Source organism: Microtus ochrogaster, chromosome 17 (assembly GCF_000317375.1).
Source record: "Microtus ochrogaster isolate Prairie Vole_2 chromosome 17, MicOch1.0, whole genome shotgun sequence".
Lineage (NCBI taxonomy): Eukaryota > Metazoa > Chordata > Mammalia > Rodentia > Cricetidae > Microtus > Microtus ochrogaster.
In genome coordinates, this window is record NC_022019.1 from 31,088,682 (window position 1) to 31,108,426 (window position 19,745).

A 19,745-nucleotide genomic window follows, 5' to 3' on the forward strand; every position below is an offset into this window, starting at 1 on the left:
ATTTTTTTTTCTTTCTTAATAAAAAAAAAATTAAGAATAAAAAAAAAAAACAAAAAAAAAAAAACAACTGACCAATAACCCAGAAGAACATAGATTGGTTTTATGCTAAAAATTTCAATGCTTAAAAACTTCAAAGGTTTTAGCACAAGAAATAGCATGAGCACTTACCACTATTGAAGAATGCCGAATATCTAAGACATAGTCGTGCTTCCAAACGGGCAAATTTAATTTTAAGAATTTGCTCATGTCTTTCTCACTGAGGCCAAGGTTTTTAAGGCCGCTCATCAGCTTTCCTTCTGATTTGAGAATATCTAAAATGCTTCACGTACAAAGAAGAAATAATTTAATTTGTCAAAATTTTTAAGAAATCTAAAGTTTGACAATTTTGTTTTCATTTGTGGTATGTACATGTTCATGTGTATAGATTTATATGTATATGCATGAGTGTGGAAGACAAGTCTTCCTAATTATTTAAATATTAATTAATAAATATTTAAATTTATTCAAATCAGTTGAATATTTTAAATTTAATTTCAACATTTTGAAATTTAATGTTAAATTTAAGTTCAACAAATATTTGAGTTCCATGTTGTAAGAGCTATTATTTGCAGAAGGTTCAGTAGTTGATAAACAAGCTAAAATAAGTTGCCTGCGGAGAATTTGAAGTCTAGTGAATAGCTAGGGCTGAGAAACTAATTACAACACGGTATCATTGTAAAGCCACAGAGTGCAGTGCTTTGACGCTTTGTGGCTCCAGAGACTTCACGCTTGTAGGTATACAGTGTTTGTAGAGCTGAACAAAATTAAATCAGATAACCATTAAGATATACAAAATCTCCCCCAAAGCCATAGACTAACAAAAACTCCAGTACCAAGCATGAGAAACCTCCTTTTCAACAATGAGTCAGTAGTCCAAGTGACTGTCAAGAACAACAGAGTTTACTGAGGTAGCCTTGGGTGCCTCTCAGAGCCAGAGGGTGGGCCCTACTGCTGAAGACACTACGTGTGCTTAGGATATACCACCCACATGACTCTGGCTGAATCCGACCTGAGAGCCTCTTTCCTGTGGTCTTAGCCTCCGTGGTGACAATGGAGGGAAGCAATTGCATAGTGCTACCCAGATGCAGCTCTTGTGAGCTGCTCATCCCAGAACAGATGGAGAACAGCAGAAAACCACACTGGACACAATGCAGAGATCAAAGGATAATGGGAGCGCAGCCCCAAAGGATACGTCTACATCACAGCTCCTGCATCTGTGGATCATGGAACATCTTGAAAGTGTGGGCAGAAAGACTTTAAGAGTCAGTATATAGGGAAGTATGCTGTGAAACAGTCTCTCCCAGAAATGTCTGTATAAACAAGACCAGTGCATAGGAATACCAATGGGCATTTTAAGGAGTAAGAGGTAAAACTTTACAGGGTTTCATCTACAGACAAAGATCTGTGGGAAACTAATTACAGCTGAGAGAAGATTAATTAGCTTCTCTCCATCAGCCAATGAAGGTTGATCAGTCCTGAAACCACACACACACACACACACACACAAAACCAAAACAAACTGAGCATGATGTATTTGCATATTTGCCATACATAAACACACATAAATATATAAAACAATAATGATCAAAGATAAGCAGTCATTGACGTGAGGGGAGTTATGAGAGTCAGGGGAGGGAGCTACAGGGGTGAGGTTGGAGGAGGAAAAGGGATGAAATTCTCTTTCACTTAAAAATATATTTAAAAAGAAAAAGTTCTATAAAAAGGAACAAAGGAAGATAAAACTATTGGGTCATAGTAATTCCTCATTTTCCACTCAAAGAGAAAATTGTGAAGTTGACAGTAGTCTCTCCCTTCTATGTCTCTGTAATTGGGCATTTTCCTTTCTCCGTTTTCTCCTCTCTCCCCTTCCTGTTCTTATTCAAATACCCCTTTACCCTGACTTTATTGTGCATCCTGTATTGACCTTAAAAGTTCTCAGTTCTCCACACAATTTCTGCATCGCCTTTAAGTGAACCATGGTAACCATGTGATTACAACCTGTAATCACATCGCTGAGAAAGAGAATTATGACATACGTAGGTCACTAATTACCGGGGAAGAGTCAGTATTCAGAATTCCTGAAGAACCTCCAGTATTTCTAAATGTTTCTACTCTGGAGCTTTCCCAGACACTGTCCTAGAAAACACTCTGAAATCTATATGCCACCTCCCTGTCCTCTTTAACCATGTTCACTGTCCTGGGCACAGATACAACTTTTGTCCCTCTTAAGTTTACAGATCAAGGCCTGTGTCTTTCTATTTCTATAGCATTTAGTTTATACATTTTATGCTATTAGGTCCAAGACTTTAACTATTATAGAGAAAAGTCATATTTACAATAAAATTCTAAGACAGACAGTCCAAATGGACTCTCTCTCTCTCTTTCTCTCTCTCCTTCTTTTTTTCACACACACACACACACACACACACACACACACACACACACACGGAGTGGGTGGGTAGGTGGATGGCCTGAAAAGGGATCTGCATTTTCCTATGCTGTTAATAAAATGCATCTGAAACATTTTACAAATTTTTAAATTTCAGTTCAATAATAGCACACTCTTTGATTTAAAATTGAATGACTGAATTAATGTGCTACATAAATTTATAAGTTCCAGGCATCAACTTTTAAGAATAGTTTTATGCTTCTCTGGTAAGAATAACAGAAATCCCGTCTACTACCCTTTTGTCTGACCCATGACTTTAACTTACAGGTGAGTGGCCACTGTAGCGAAGGACTTCCTAATTCTACCTCAGATTACTTTTGGTTACTAATTCTGTTTACCTCAAGAAACTGATTGTACCCAATATTCTATCTGTTCAGTGCAATCTGGAAGCACACCCCTGTTAAACATTAACCCTGTGCTAAATGAAAGGCAGTCTAGATAATGACACAGTAAGTTTACCAGTCACCCGATCACCAAGATTTCTCCAGGTCTGAATTGGAGGACAACATGCATGACTACATTTTAGAAGAACTAAAAAACACTGCATGTAAGAGAAAGGGGGCAGAGAGGAGGGAGAGCAGGTACCAAGAAACGTTAAGGAAAATGTATACAGCAGAATGCGGGACTACAGTGGACAACAATTTACTGTATATTTCAAAACACAAAGAAACGAGGAGTTTAATGTTCTGAATATGAATAAATTATGCTTGAGGTGACAGAAATGCTAATCATTATATGTATATATCAAAATACCACATTGTAACCATAAATGTGTACAATTCTGTGTCAAAATATGTGTTATATTTAAGTCATTTGCTTTTTCATTTTGACAAATGCTGTGTTTGGGAAACACATCATTTAGCTTTATACAAATCATAATTTAGATTTAAAATGTAACACTTACCTAAAAGGATCATAAACATCCACGTCAATAAGAAGGCCATTTATAAATAGACGAGCATCACCTGGCTTAATGTCAAATCTGTCTCGTAGGTCCTTGGAAGAAAGCAAAGTAACAGCTAGCCAACAATAGGGATCAATATTTCAGCCCAACTACAATACATAGATGTACAGTATTGGTTCTCGAATGTATAGTATTGGTTCTTGAATAGGAACAATAGTCAATTATTTGGCTGAAGTACCTTCAGTTAGTTATTGGCTTTATGAAATTTCTTAAGAATGCCTCAGGAAGTGCTTTGGGAGTGAATTCTGCCTTTTCGTGTGTTCATGCACCTGAGTGTGTGGTGCTGCAGAGATCAAAGGCAAGACCTTGCACAGACATATGCAAGGTAGGTGTCCCAACCCTGAGCTGAGTCCTTAGTAACTCTCTGAATTCTTCATGTCCACTGTTCCTTGTCCCTTTGTACATATCTACCTGAAGACCGCCTTTTCACCTTGAATATTCCACACGTACAACTGATTTTTCATGTTGAATGTTCTTTTTGAGAAGTCTGTTGTCATTTGTAGCTCTGTCCCTCCCTGACACCAACTATAAAGTACAAAGTCTGCTACACAAGTTCTAGTTGGTCTGATTAAGAAAAACCCGGCACCAAAATGCAAATCAAAACAACTCTGAGATTCCATCTTATACCTCTAGGAATGCCCAAGATCAAAAACAGTGATGACAATTAATGCTGGAGAGGATGTGGGGTAAAGGGAACACTTCTGCACTGCTGGTGGGAGTGTAAGCTTGTACACTTTAGATATCACAAACTGTCTCTCACATTCAGGGGGCCTAGTTTGGTCAGTCCAGAGCCAGCAAGCTCCACTAGCTAGGGTCAGCTGTCTCTGTGGGTTCCCCCACACTGCTCATATAATCCGTCCTTCCTTTCTTTGACTGGATTCTAGGAGTTTGGTCCAGTGCTTAGCTGTGGATCTCTGCATCTTCAGATGAAGGTTCTATAATGACAACTAAGGTAGTCATCAATCTGATTACAGAGGAAGGCCAGTTCAGGCACCCTCTCCACTATTGCTTGGAGTCTTAGCTGGGGTCATCCTTGTGGATTCCTGGATATTTCCTAGCACCAGGTTTCTCCATATGACCCCCTCTTTCTGTCTCTCCACCAGCTCAGTCATCCTGTTCCCTCATGCTCTCCTCCCTCCCCTTCATTCCTCCCTCCCTTCCTCCCATGCTCCACATTCAGGAATTCTTATTTGCCTTTCCCGGGGCATTCATACATGTCTCTCTTAGGATCCTCCTTGCTACCTAGCTTCTCAGGGGTTGTGGACTATAGCCTGGTTATAATTTTCTTTATTTCTAATATCCACTTATGAGTGAGCACATGTCATATTTGTCTTTCTGTCTCTCAGCTACCTCACTCAGGATGGTTTTCTCTAGTTTCATCTATCTGCCTGCAATTTTCAAGATTTTCTTTTACCATTTATTTCAATATTTCATTGTTCAATATACATTTTCATTATTCATTCTTCAATTGAGGGGACATCTAGGTTATTTCCAGGTTCTGGCTATTATAAATAATGCTACTATGAACATGGTTGAGTAAATATCCTTGCGGTATGAAAATACATCCTTTGGGTATATTCCCAAGAATGGTAATGTTGAGTCTTGAAGTAGATTGATTCCCAATTTTCCGAGATATCACCATACTGATTTCCAAAGTCGTTGTACAAGTTTGCACTCCCACCAGCAATGGAGGAATGTTATCCTTACTCCACATCCTCCTTAGCATAAGCTGTCATCAGTGTTTTTGATCTTAGCCATTCTGACAGGTGTAAGATGGTATTTCAGAGTCATTTTGATTTGCATTTCCCTGATTGACTAAAGATATTGAACAATTCTTTAAGGATATTTCAACCATTTGAGATTCTTCTGTTGAGAATTCTGTTTAGATCTGTACTGCATTTTTTAAAATTTGGATTACTTGGTATTTTGATGTCTAGTTTCTTTAGTACATATTTTAGAGATCAGCCCTCTATCAGATGTGGGGTTGGTGAAGATCTTTTCTTATTCTGAAGGCAGCCATTTTGTCTTATTTACCATGCCCTTTGCCTTACAAAAGCTTTTCAGTTTCAAGAGGTCCCATTTATTTTTGCTCTCAGTGTCTGTGATACTGGTGTTATATTTAGGAAGAGATCTCTTGTGTCAATGCATTCAAGGCTACTTCCCACTTTCTCTTCAATGAGGTTCAGTGTGGCTGGATTATGTTGAGGTCTTTGATCTACTTGGACTTAAAGTTTGTACATGGCAATAGATATGGATATATTTTCATTCTTCTACATGTTGATATCCAGTTATGCCAGTACCATTTGTTGAAGATGCTTTTTATTTCCCATTGTAAAATTTTGACTTCCTTGTCAAAAATTAGGTGTCTTCAATTCAGTTCTCATCCTTCAAACTGACACAGGACTACTAGTATGGCTGAGAGACTTGGCATCTCCCTAGCCCAGGAATCTGCTACCCTCCATTATCAGAAGAATAAATATTAGCTTTTTAGCTTCTCTTACAGCTAGAAACGGCCATGTGACAGGATCCTGGCCCATGAGATACATGTCAAAGTCTGTTCAAGTACTCAGGGACGCTTCAGTGAGGATGAATGTGGCTATAAACATTCGTCTGGGATCTGTCTCTAAATACAGTCTCAAGTTGTGGCTGCCATCTTATTACCCAAAAAGCCAGTTGGTATTTTATAAACACTTCCTGTCATTGTAGAGTGCCAGAGCCAAGTCATCAGTGATAGAGACTTTAAGACACCTTTTCATGTGAGAAAAATAAATTAATACTGTTTAGGGCTCTATGAGCTGGTATTATACTACCTAAAAGCAAAACTATTACATGTCATGGAGCTATGCTATGACCAGCAACAGAACTATCAACATACAACCGTAAGTACTAACACAATTGGCATAATTTGATGTTTAAATGTCAACAGATCATTTGAAACAATCTTATCAAACTATTGATCAACTATGTCTTCTTTGTTATTGGAACTAATAATGTTATAGTAGTCTAACACTATTTATGACTTCTAAGCCTTAGAATTGGTATAAAAACTCAATTAGCTGCACTCCGCTGTGAGGAGGGAAAGTGCTATGGAGGAAAAGTCTGGAGTCGGAAGGACACCAGGAACTCTGCAAAGATCAGCTAGATCGCTGTATGTACTACATAAAGTACAAACTCTAAAAACAAAAGGGCTGGACTATGTTTTGTATTTATTGACTTTTAAAAAGTTTTCAGATAACATATTTTGATCATATTCTTTCCCTCCCTAATTCCTCCTAGATTCTCTCCAGCTCCCCACCTACTCAACTCCATGTGCTTCCACTCAAACAAAACAAAACAGGACAAAACAAAAATGCCGCACCAAATCCAAACAAATGAACAACAACATCTCAAGTACAAACAATAACAGACTAAACCACCACCACCACCAGCGAAGCCTAAGTAACCTGGAGTCTGTTTGTGTGCTAAGGACTTCTGAGCATGTGTTCATATGCTCAGTGTTACTCCACTACTTTTTCCTCAACTATTTCAACATTAAAAAGCTCTAATACTGTTCTTTATTAAAATGAAAGATCTAACTTGTGAAAAAGTGAATTAATATGGTAAATAAAAGCGTTTAAAGAAATTCAGAGCAAACCTTTTGATTTTCCTGTATTTCTTTTCTCATTAGTTCATTTACAGCAATCCTTGTCAGAGATCTGAGAAAATAAATACATTACTTAATACAATGAATAGAATTAATTCTTCCTGAAGTGTTTAGGAACAATCATTAATTCATTGTAATACAACACTTTAGAAAACACTCAGTTTCCAAGTGCTCCAAGAGGACACTCCCCTGGCCTAACAGACAATGTCACCATGTTTATTTGACCTTGCATTTCCTTCATGTGGAATGAAGACTCAGAATTTCATAGACTTCCACAATATGCACCAAGTATTATCATAACTTATCTACCACTGCCTTCGTTTCCAGAGCAGCAAATTACATAAGCATTTTGATTAGTCTGGGATTAACCAATATAGGAAACACAATCACCCATTGGTATAAATAGAGGATTGATTCCTGGATTTCATAAAAACAAAAAATCATGGGGTGGGGGGATTATCACAATCATTATTAAAAATGGTTTGTGTCTCTGTGAGTTCAAGGCCAGCCTGGTCTACAGAGCAAGTTCCAGGCCAGGCTCCAAAGCTACATAGAAAAACCCTGTCTGAAAAAACAAACAACCAAACAAACAAACAAACTAAAATCCAAAAAAATCCCAACAACAAAAAATAAAAACAAAAAATGTTTAATTGCATATAACCTATATATAATCCTGCATATTATAAACTATATAGACTATTTAGCATACCTAATATTATCTTATATAAATAGTTCATATACTATATTATTTAGAAAAATTATAGAGATGTTATCTTTCAAGTTTAATAAAGAGATCATGATTCTTTCAGTATTTTCAAAATGTATTCATCCATTTTCAGATATGGTACCCAGAGATCAGGAGGGATGATTACATCAACCATACCAGCCACTCTAGAAGATGTTATCATTCTCTTTCAACTTCGAGACAGAATTAAAAATAGATTTTCTATAGATGTTTTCAACCTGGAAAATACCTAAAAGTGTTATTATTATATCTGTTCATATATGCATAAAAGAAAATGCTCTAAAATGAAGCCTGTTAGGGGCTATGGTAGCTCATACTTACTGTGCAGCATTTGATAGTTAACTGTCTTATCAAAATTGAAATTATTCTTCTTTTTATGTGAGGTAATTTCAAAAGTTACTATTAATTAAAAGTCATGTGGCTAAGTATATATTTTCACACACACAATTTCATGCTTTAGATATGAACAGTGTTAACTTCTCACACTCCTCCATTTAAAGTGGCTGTGTCAGAAGTGTAGATATTATTAAAGCACATTATGCTAATATTTCACAATGAAACTGCCCATTTTTTATAATTAGTATAGTAATCAAAGTCACTTAAACAGGCATCATGGTGAAGCCTTGTAATTCTCCCTACCAAAGATGATGAGGCAGTAGAATAGAGGATTTGAGATCAGCTTGGGCCACACAGCAAGAACCTATCCCAAAAAAATTAAAAAAACAAAATTACAAACTTTTCTATTTTCAGAGGCCATGGCACATATTTGGGATCTCTTGTGTCCAACAGATACCGTTTGTCTATCTTTCAAATTTAAACTTTCACTAAAGAATCTTTCATTTAAACTATAAATAAATGGACAAAATGGTATTTGAGAAAAAAGACTTAGCACTCGATCCTGAAAAAGATAAGCCAGAGAACAAGCTGTTCCCAGTCCTCAGGGCAGTACTATTTCGTATACACATGCGACTTGTGTGGCTCTTCTTTCTTAATATACGTTTATATTTATTTAATAGTAAACTATTTACTTAATTTCATTTGTTACCTATAATATTATACTTGGTCATTCCTAATCAAAATACAGACTCATCCCCTAGGGATAACCCCAGCTAGGACCCTGGGCAGTGGAGGAGAGGGTGCCTGAACTGGCCTTGTTCTGTAGTCAGACTGGTGACTATCCTGAATATCACCATAGAACCTTCGCCCAGTGACAGATGCAGATAGAGACAGAGACACATAGGAGCACTGGACTGAGCTCCCAAAGTCCAGTTGAAGAGCAGCAGGAGGAGGAAAAATATGAGCAAGGAAGTCAGCACCACAAAGGGATGGTCTACCCTCTAGGACAGTGTGCCTGAGCTAATGGGAGCTCACCAAAGCCAGCTGGACTGGAACTGAACGAGCATGGGATCATACTGGACCCTCTGAATGTGGCTGACAATTCCGGCAGACTGAGAAGCCAATGATAATGGCACTGGGATTTGTCTCTACTGCATGTACTGGCTTTTTGGGATCTATTCTATTTGGATGCATAATTTCCTAAGCCTGGATGTAGTGGAAAGGGCCTTTTAGGTCTGGCGGAGGAGGAGGAAGGAGGAGGGAGAGAGCGGAGGGAAGTGGGAGGAGGGGAAAAAGTGGAAACTTTGATTGGTGTTATTTAAAGTAATAAAAAATTAAAAAACCAAAATACAAAATATATACTCATCAAAGTTTTGTTATTTTGTAAATCACCACAAAATCTGAAATTGTATCCTGGTTCATTATGAATATGCAAATAAATTATATATTGAAATGAAAAGTATGTTTGATGGTAGCCAACATTTCCTGCAAACACTTCAATTACATAGCTTACTAGAAAAAGGTATTATACAAATTTTCTATACATTTGAAAGATTACTAATTTTGAAATCCAAAACACAAGAAAATAATTTGGCAATATTGAGGGTACAGATCACTTGTTTAGAATAGTACTTTCTTTATCATGAAAGAATAAAAAAATATTTTCTTACTATTTGTTGATCAAAAATATTTTCTTAATCATGATTTTTATTAAAAACAATTTTAAAAAATAATTTTTATTTAGCCTCCAATTTAATAGTTCTCTTAGCAGTACAATATACATGCATATATGACCCAATATTTTGCTCTAATAAAAACTAAAGATAAATAATGAAGAACTCTAAGTTTTGAAAAGCTAGAATTCATATCTTCATGTTAGGAAATCAGTTGTTTTCATGCATTCATTTAGTGGAAAGAGACCTGCTTATAATCACACCAATAGAGCTTAACATACCTGGCTTTTATGGGGAAGTTCTGCGCAATATCTTTCATCAATTTTATGGCATCATAAACAGGAGTGGACATTATTTGAGAAGCTGCTTGAAAACTAAGATCTAGAAGAAAAAGAATCAGAATCACTGGTGATCTGCTGGGGAAGAGGGAGAGAAGGGCTTCAGTAGACTCGGTAGAGAGAGAAAGTGACTAGAACTCATTCTATCCAGGTATGAAATGGTTAAAGAACAAATGTGTTCTAAAAGAGCAAGAGAGACTAGGGATGTAGCTCAGGAGCAGAGTGCTGGCCTGTCACATGAATGTCCCTGGACTCAGGCTCAACATCTACTCTCCAAAATAACAAAGAAAAAAAAAGAAAAACAAAGGGGATAAAGGGTGCCCCAAAGAGACAATTATTAAGATAACTATTAAAGAGGATTTAACTCAATACATTAACTTTCTCTTTAGATATTGTTTATATCTAAACAATCATATCTCTTTAGATATGTTTACGCTGAAGTAAAGCTAAAATTTATAATTAGCATTATTTTTCCTGAAGTAATAGCTGTGTTGCAAGGAAACCCTACACAGCTGGCCATAGGCACTTTCAAACATGTTAGAAATAATAAGCCTAACCCCATTTTCAACAGTGAGGCATATTTTAAAGTCAAATTCTTTCATTACTTAATTACGCTGCTTTGAAACATCTCGCTAGAAGAAGAATCTTTGATTTCTCAAACAGTGGTTAAAGAAGCTACTTTGGAATAACAAAACTGCTTTTTGTTTCCATGTCATCTATGTGCAAATCTCAATCAGGTTTGCACAAACCTAGACAAATATGCCATCAGGGTAGTCTCCCGGGGGAGGGCCGAGTCTAAGGGACTAGAGTTTACACCAGCTATATCATGTACTAGCTGAATTAATGTTCACTACAATTTCCTTAGCATCCTCAATTGTTTCTAGCTCCAGTGCTACAGTGAAACTATCAGTGCTCATTAATGTCTCTGTTCTAATGATGAAACACAATGGGCAATGTTACAAGCCTCCCTCTGAGGAAACACCTTTCCGAAGATTACTACATGAGGGGAGGGAGTGGAGGATGGACAAGGAGGCAGGAAACAATGACACTGTGTGCTATAGCAACAGTACAGGAAGAAAAAAGCCTGTGTCATTTCAAAGATTATTTTCAGTGTGATTGTGTCATAAATATGTACTTAAGATATCACCTCCTGCTGAATGATCTATAAAGTAATTGAAAGAACACCACTTATTAGGTAGTTAAGTACAGAAGTTATAGAAGTCTTGCGAATTCTACCATAGTTTTAAAATGTGATCTTCAAAGGCCTATTAAATAAACTTAAACTTGATTGTGTATGATGCAGTATAAGAGTTAGTGTGGACTAAAAACCCTTCACTTAGCATATCAAACTAGTAATTTTTTTATAGAACATGTGAGAGGACCTAGCTTCAGAAGCTCAATGTTAAAGTGAAATAGGAAAGCTTATATGAAAGATTCTGCCAAATATTTCAGGTAAAAGTAAAATATTTTTGCATTATATATGCTATTTTGTCAAGAAAATTGATGTGGAATTCCCCGCTGTCTGGTGTGAATATGTTTTGTTACCTTTGGTTAATAAAGAAGCTGCTTTGGCCTATGGCAGGGCAGAACACAGCTAGGTGGGGAAAACTAAATTGAATTCAGGGAGAATGAAGGCGGAGTCAGGGAGATGCTATGTAACTGCCGAAGGAGAAAGACACTGGAACCTTACCCGTAGGCCACAGCTTTGTGCTGGTACACAGATCAAGAGAAATGGGCTAATTTAATATCTAAGAGCTAGATAGGAACATGCCTAAGCTATTGGCCAAACTGTAACTAATAAAGTTTCTATGTGATTATTCGGGTCTGGGCTGCTGGGAAACTAACGCAGAGTCTCAACCTAGAGGAAATTCTAAGGAGTAGCCTTTTAATTGTTGAAAAGGAAACTCCTCACCTATCGCTAGGGATTGGGAAAATAAACTGTGTATGTCTTTGTGTGTGTTCTTGTGTATATGTGTGCATGTAAATCTCTGTGTGTGCATGCATGCCTGCGTGTATGTGCGTGTATGTATTTGTGTGTGTGTGTGCATGTGTGCCTGGATGCACGTGTGTGAAGTGCTGATTTCCTATCATTCTAGCTCCAGAACCATTCATACACTTGGCGAGGCTCTCTGGGGTATGTGTGTATGTAAAATTGTTAGTGAATACAGAGTACGGTTTCTGGAATGATGGAAATATTCTGAACCTGGCTGTGGTAACTGCAGCAGAACTCTGAAAAAGCATTAAAATCCACTCAACAATACAGCTTAGCGGGGGTGAATCTTATAATGTGTCAGTTATATGTCTCAATAAAGCTATCATATTAAGATGGTGTTTGAAAGACACGATGGGATAGAGGTCTGCTAAGAAAGGGCAATGTTAGAAGCATGCCCAGCACCGTACCTTGTAACTCCCAGACCTTCAGAGGCATCATTGCTTTGCTGCTCTCAATCAGGTACTTCTGGAATACTGTCAGATTATCTTTAAGATCGGAATATATTTCTCTGCATAAGAATATTAAGTAATGTTAATTGTCATCACTTAACACAAATTGCGATATAAGCAATATACTTTTGAAATTCTTTTCTTTAATTAGAAAGAAGTTAATCATTCAGAATTCAGATAATAATAGATTGTGATATAGCGATAAACACAAACTTAATGAATAAGATAAACATGTCTCCCTTTAATATATATAAAACAAAAAGTATGGAGGCATGGATTCTCAATTATAATAATACCTGTAAGGATGTAAGGAAGACAACTGAATTACCAACTTTTACATTTTTTTTCAATGACTTAAAAATTATAAGCATTGTTTCTATATTTGAAAACAGACAATTTTACAACTAAAGACAAATAATATTCCCACAGCAAATGCACAAGACTCTTCTTATGCAGCCTTGGAGTTTGTTCTAGTTCTTTAAAGTTTCACCTCTGACCTACACAGAAAGTTCAAGTAAGGAACTCTGTAAACACATAAGCATCTTTTAGCGGATTATCAAAGAATAAGATAATCAAATGGCATTTTACTATATACATTGTATAAAAATTATCTTTTCTGCATTGCTCATGGAATCAAGTTTTAGGTTCTCAGTTATTTCCTATGTACTAGTCAGTGTCTAATAGTGAAACACCAAGAATCACTGAATATATAGAAACACAGAGAAAAGGCAAGTTTTTGCCTGATTATAGGAAAAGCCTCTATTTCAAATATTTATTTTAAGGAAAGACAAAGCCATCTAGTTAATATATCTGCATCAGTATTATTTCATATGCTCTAGATTGTCACAGCAAATGAGATTGAAAGGATGAAGTGTTTGCTCAAATCAGGGCAATGCGCTGCCTCTTGAATTCTGGGGGACTCTTTCCATGTTTTATTTTTTTGGGGTGTGTCTTTTTTAATGTTTCTGTTTTATCTCCCTAGTTGATATTGTGCTTAGATATTAAATAGCCTCAAATAGAAACATTTATGTATTGGAAAAAGCTTAATAAAAATGAATTCAACATTATCTAATACTAAAATGGAGAAATATTTGTTAAAATAACTTTATATTAATTTAGCAATATCTCTTTTGTGAAAAGAACTGTATCAAATATCAAATATTCTTTTTATGCCATTAAAAAGAAGAATGCAGTCCATGTCCAACCAATGGGATGCAGTGAGGCGCCCAAGAGCAGCTGCCTTACACAACCTGGATCTCAACGCGTAGGTTGGCTGGCAAGTTAGCACCCAGGCTGCTCTGTGACTGCCTCCTCAGTGCCTGGAGTAGAAACGCAGCACACAAGGGAATCAATAATTGGTTCGCAGAAAAACAGGAGAGTGGAGCATGGGGAAAGGAAAGGGCAGTTTGCGAGCTCAATGTAAGCTCCCCCCCCCCAATCAAGAGTGGAACAAGGCCAACCCCAAGGTTAAGCGGTGGCGGGCGGGACACATACGCACTCTAGCGCTATGCTCTAACATGTCTGCTCTTTGGGAAGTGAGGACACAGGAGGACTGTGCTCTCATGGCTGGACTGGCATGGCACAAGCAGACTGCAGGGGTTCTGCTTATTCTTCCTGACATTGACACACAATCCTCTGCTCCTCTGACAGACACGCAGACTGTCCCCATCTTAAACTTAAGTTTCTAGCTCCCAGTACTCAATTCTGCTTTTCACGACCTGTCCATTCTCAGATACTCTAGTATAGTAGCACGAACCTACTAAGTCGATGTGGTCCCATAACTGTGATTTCAGCGGGTAAGAGGGTGTGCACAGATGCAGAGAGCTCTGGACCAATGGCAGTACCCTTCCTGACAAGTGGGAGAGTCACAGAAGGAAGAGGGCCGTGTAAACCTCTCTCTTATTTTCCATCACCCAGTGTATGACTCCACTTAGCAATCATACTAGTATAGAGTGTGTTTATATCAGACATAGTAGTATTTCTGTGTATGTACAGGTACACATACGCGTGGGTGCGTGTGCAGGACTGTGTGTGGAGTTATGGTGTCTGCCTTGTTTTATTGCTGTTTCTTCTCAAAGCATCTCACTGTTCTGGATCTCACAGAGTAGGCTGATCGGCCAGTGAGCTCCAGGGATGCTCCCGTGGCAGCTTCCCACTGTGTGGATTACATGTGCAGGATATCATACTAGCTATGTTTACTTGGCTTCTGCAAACCGAATTCAGGTCCTCATTCTTGCATAGCATTCACAGATTGGATTGCCTATGAAGCTCTTAGTCAGAATCATAATTTATACTGTTTTGTTTTTACTAATTCAAACAATGTATGTATTTTATCATATAATTCTTCAGGGTAAAGGATTTTGTTTTGAAATAAGTAACTGAGTTACTCTGTAAGAACTATGTGACTATTTCCCCTTTATAAAACAATTTAGAATTATAAAAGATATTTAAAGGCAAACAATTTATTCCCACATAAAGTTAAATTAAAAATTAAAATAACTATAGATTTTAACATATTACAACACAATTGAGAAATGGAATAAAATTGTATTGTTTATTAGATAAATATTTTACTTATTATTTGTAAGATGCATTAATACTTTTTGTGTGGCTAAAACAGCAAAAATAAAATCCATTCATCTCTAATGCAGCCTAGTATTTAAAAATGTCACCCTTGCTCCGTATTGTTAACTTCACCACCAGGATCAATAACTTTAGTGTCTCAAGTATATTAGCAATTAAGACCTAAAGTGTAAACAGAAGCATACAGGATTCACCAAATCTTCCTTTCTAGTAGTTTAGACTACACACACATAAAATTACGGCTAGTCTTACCCATGAGTATACAGAGAGACCTTAGCATTCCATTCTTCAAGCAGAATGGCAGAAGGAGGGGAAGGGGTATTTTTAATTCTCGCAAGGCTGCTGCTTATATGAACATATAAAATTATATGAATATGTAAAATTAAGTAATCTGGGACAAAGAAATTTTTGGAAATTACTCTCAAAAAAGAGCATAAATTTTCTTAAGATTATTCAAGATTTTTTTAAACCATTAAACCTGTGTCAAGTATCATAAATTATTTCAAAACATTAGGATTTGCTCACATTATTAATAGAAGGTGTGGGGTAGAACATACATGTATGGCGTATGTATGGGTATATACATGTGTGTAAGGGTGCACATGCATGTGTGCATACACATGGTGGCCAGGAGGACAACAATTGTTTTTGCTCTTTCATTGTCTGCATTATTCCTGGACACAGGATCTCTTAGTGAACTTGATTCTAGGCTGGCAACACTCAGACCCAGCGATCCTCCTGTCCCTAACCCCACAGCCCTGGGGTTATAGAACCCTGCATGGTCATGCTTGGCTTTTTCATGGGTTCTGGGGATTGAAACTCAGGTCCTCACGCCTTTGCAGTAAGCGTTTTACCAGCAAGCCACTGCCACAACCCCTGAAGTCATCTTTTTACTCAGGTTTTCTCCCAACAGAAATTTAATTCAATCAATTGTTTCTTCTTGACTTTAAGAATGCCAAGTTAACAAATAATAACTTGGTCAGTATAATTTTCATTTCTCCATGTGCGTGTGTGCATGCACACACGTGCATGCATGTGTGCTAGCAAGCCCCAGCAAGCCTCCTCTTTCTGCCCCTGCTCCTCAGCACTGGAATTATACACATGTGACTAAGCTCGACTGTTTTACATCCAGACCAGTTCCCCTTCCCTCCTCCTGGTCCCATTCTTCTCTCCCTCCATCCACTCCTCCTCCTCTGTTTCTTTTCAGAAAAAAATGCCCCCCCCTTTTTTTTTTAAAAAAAAAAACCCCCCCCCCCCCCCCCCCGGATATCAGCAGCCATGGCAGATCAAGTTGCAGTGAGACCAGGCACCTCCTCTCCTGTTAAGGTTGGAGGACTCAATCCAGTAGGAGGAATAGGGATCTAAAAGCAGGCAACAGAGTCAGAGACAGCCCCTGTTCCCATTGTTAGGAGTCCCACGAGAAGGTCAAGTTACTGTAACATATATTAGAGGGCTTGGACCAGTCCCATGGAGGCTTCCTAGCTGTTGGTTCAGTCTCTGTGAGCCCCTATGAGCCCAGGTTTAAGCTTTGATTTGTCCATGAGTACAGATGGATTTGAATTCAGATCTTCCTCCCTGTAAAGTAAGAACTCCTTACCACTGAGCCACTGACCAAGCCTCTCTTGTCCTCATTAGTACTAAACATTTATATAATGTTAATATACGATTTTCATATTACAATATTTATAATCCTTACATTTCAAATACTTTGTATGTTTGTACTCACAGTACAGTTTCCTAGTATCCTACTATGGGAACTAAGTCACTCAGTCACTAACCGTCACTACAACTGTAAATCCTAAGGGAACAGCACGGCATAGCTCACAGGAATAGTGTGTGGTGGTTTGAATAGGAACAGCCCCCAGGGCTCATAGATTTGAGTGTTTAGTCATCAGGAGTGGCACTACATGAGAAGGACTAGGAGGTGTGGCCTTACTGGAGAAGTGTGTCCCTGGGGGTGGGCTTTGAGGGTTTAGAAGCCCATGCCAAGCCCAGTGTTGAAACTGCTCCCTCCCCCCCAATCTCTCTCTGGCTGCAGATCAGGATGTAGCTCTCAGCATCACGGCTGCCTGCTGTCAAGCTCCATGCATGATGAAAATGGATTAAATCTCTGAAATAGTAAGCAAGTTCCAATTAAACGGTTTCTAAGAGTTTCCCTGGTCATGGTGTCTCTTCACCCCAGTAGAACAGTAACTAATTGTGGGGGCACACAGACAGCTCAGTTTCCATCTAGAGTCTTGTGTTCAAGCTTGCCTGCTCTGCTTTTCCAATAACCTTGAAGGCTGTGGGGGACTTCTGACTTAGCCCGTGGGAAAAGAGCTCTATCTAGAAGAAAGAATACTGCTGACGCCAAACCTCAGGAATGTCAACCTAGATAGTCAGGCTGTATTGGAGCAGCAAGCACATGATATAGGAGGCCGCTCACTCAAGGACAGGGATGCTCTTGTGGTTTGAGACTGACTGACTGACTATGCTGTGCTTTGTTCTGCTTTTGCATATAAGCAGATTTTCAGATAAACTCTGGGCTGTTTGGCTGTTTTGACATGACCAAACAGACCTCCCAATTCTACCCTGTGTCTTCCGATTCAGTTGCTTTCATCCGACATTTCTTTGGCCTTGACGATCCCTATTCCAGGTTTCCTAGCCGACTTTGCAGGAGCGGGCGCTCTCACTGAGACAGAAGGGCTGTCTCACTGGCAGCAGAGGACAATGCAATCTGAATTCATTTGCTATGTTTATTATTTCATTGTTTTAAGGTTTAGCTTGGTCTATAAAATTTGGGGTTTTGTTATAGAACCATCTTTTTCTGATTAAAGAGGGGAAAATGCAAGTCATTGAAAGTTCCAATTTCTATTTTGCTAACTATTTTGGGGATGCAATGCCATACTAGAAAAGGAATTCCAAATTCTAATTTAGACACAACAGAATATTGAACATATTTCAATTTTAAACATTAATAAGAAAATAAAGTTTGATAGTAAATAATTCAATGCACAGAAAAATGTTTCAATTCCCGGCAAAAATACATCAAGAAAAAAAAAGCAAAGGTCAGGAATAAGTAATTTATTGGAGAAGAATCTCAAAGTCCAATAAGTATGCAGAGAGAAACTAATCTTTGCAACAAACTGTCACTAGCCTACTGTCCCTGATTTCAGACTGCAGAGCTCTCAGTCCAGTGAAATAACTGTAAAGACTCATTCCACTCATGGACACAAACATTAAACATAGCATGTTGTTAGCACAGTTCAAGGAAACAGATACATTCATGTGCTATTGCAGATATGGTAGCAAATTTTAGGATGGAAATTTATAAATATGTATAAAACTCAAGAAATACAAATATTTTGACATTTTTTTCCTGAAAGTTGTGGCAAGAGAAACTGGAGATGTACATGACTGGGCACTTTAAAACACTCAATGGAAATATGAGGAAAAATTTAAAGTCCCATCCAGTGGGGCAGTTCTCTCCCAGTACTGGGAAAGCAGGTGCACACTACAGCTCCACCGTGTAGAGCACGTGTAGAACACGTGCAGAAAGGGTGGAAAGACTCATGGCTAACACCAGGGCAGTGACAGTTATGTCCTAGTTGTGGAATCAGTGATTATTTTAATTTTTTGTGTTTTTCGTGTTTGCTTTCTCTAGTTTTTGACATTAGCTGTCTGTAAATTCCGTAATAACTAAAAACAATATTGTGCATCTCAAATGGTATGTGCACTTGTTAGTTTTATGTCAACTTGCTGACACAAAGTAGAGCTATCTGAGAGGAGGGAACTTAACTGAGAAAAGGCCTCCATAAGATTCAGATGTGGGGCATTTTCTTAATCTCACTGATCAGTGACAGATGGGACAGAGCTCAGCCCACTGTGGGTGGTGCCCTCCCTATGCTGGTGGTCCTGAGTTCTATAAGAAAGCAGGCTGAGCAAGCTATGAGGAACAAGCCAGTAAGAAGCACTCCTCTATGGCATCTGCATCAGCTCCTGCCTCCAGGTTCCTGCCTTCCTTCAGTGATCACTATAATGTGGAAGTGTATGACAAATAAGCCTTTTTCCCCCCCAACTTGCTTTTGGTCATGGTGTTTCATCCCAGCAATAGAAACCCAAACTAGGACAGTAAGTATATATAGAGAAAGAACATGTGGTAACATGACATACCACATTAACTACTTCCAGAGGTAAAGTGCATAATAAACACATTTCATGTCTGCTCAGACTCACTTGAGCTTCCCAAAGAGAAATCCTTGAACTTCATCTGCGTCAGTCTGCTCTATAGTGGCATCACTCACAGCTGCATGAAAGGAAGAAACAAGTATTTGTAGGCTGGGAAAAGAACAAAGAATTCCCAATAAAACGAATTCTATTAGTTTTACATTGCTTTTCTCTCATTCACAAGGTTAATGTATGTGCATGTGCCTATATTATAATCCTAAATAAATGTGCTCTTCATCTGGGGATGGATGGCGGTAGAGACATAGACCCACACTGGAGCACTGGACTGAGCTCTCAAGGTCCCAATGAGGAGCAGAAGGAGGGAGA

General features: G+C 38.1%; 1 protein-coding gene across 2 annotated transcripts in view; it reads right to left on the reverse strand.

Moving 5' to 3' along the window:
* The window catches only part of Uggt2 (UDP-glucose glycoprotein glucosyltransferase 2), a 97,955-nt gene that overhangs the window by 64,044 nt on the left and 14,166 nt on the right, over positions 1-19,745 (reverse strand). For both annotated transcript variants that reach the window (XM_026783237.1, XM_026783238.1), the window contains 6 exons: positions 19,428-19,497; positions 12,588-12,688; positions 10,131-10,230; positions 7,087-7,147; positions 3,393-3,484; positions 169-319 (listed from right to left, as the gene is read on the reverse strand). In XM_026783237.1, the coding sequence (XP_026639038.1) occupies positions 169-319; positions 3,393-3,484; positions 7,087-7,147; positions 10,131-10,230; positions 12,588-12,688; positions 19,428-19,497 (575 nt within the window). The remainder of the gene's footprint in view (positions 1-168; positions 320-3,392; positions 3,485-7,086; positions 7,148-10,130; positions 10,231-12,587; positions 12,689-19,427; positions 19,498-19,745) is intronic.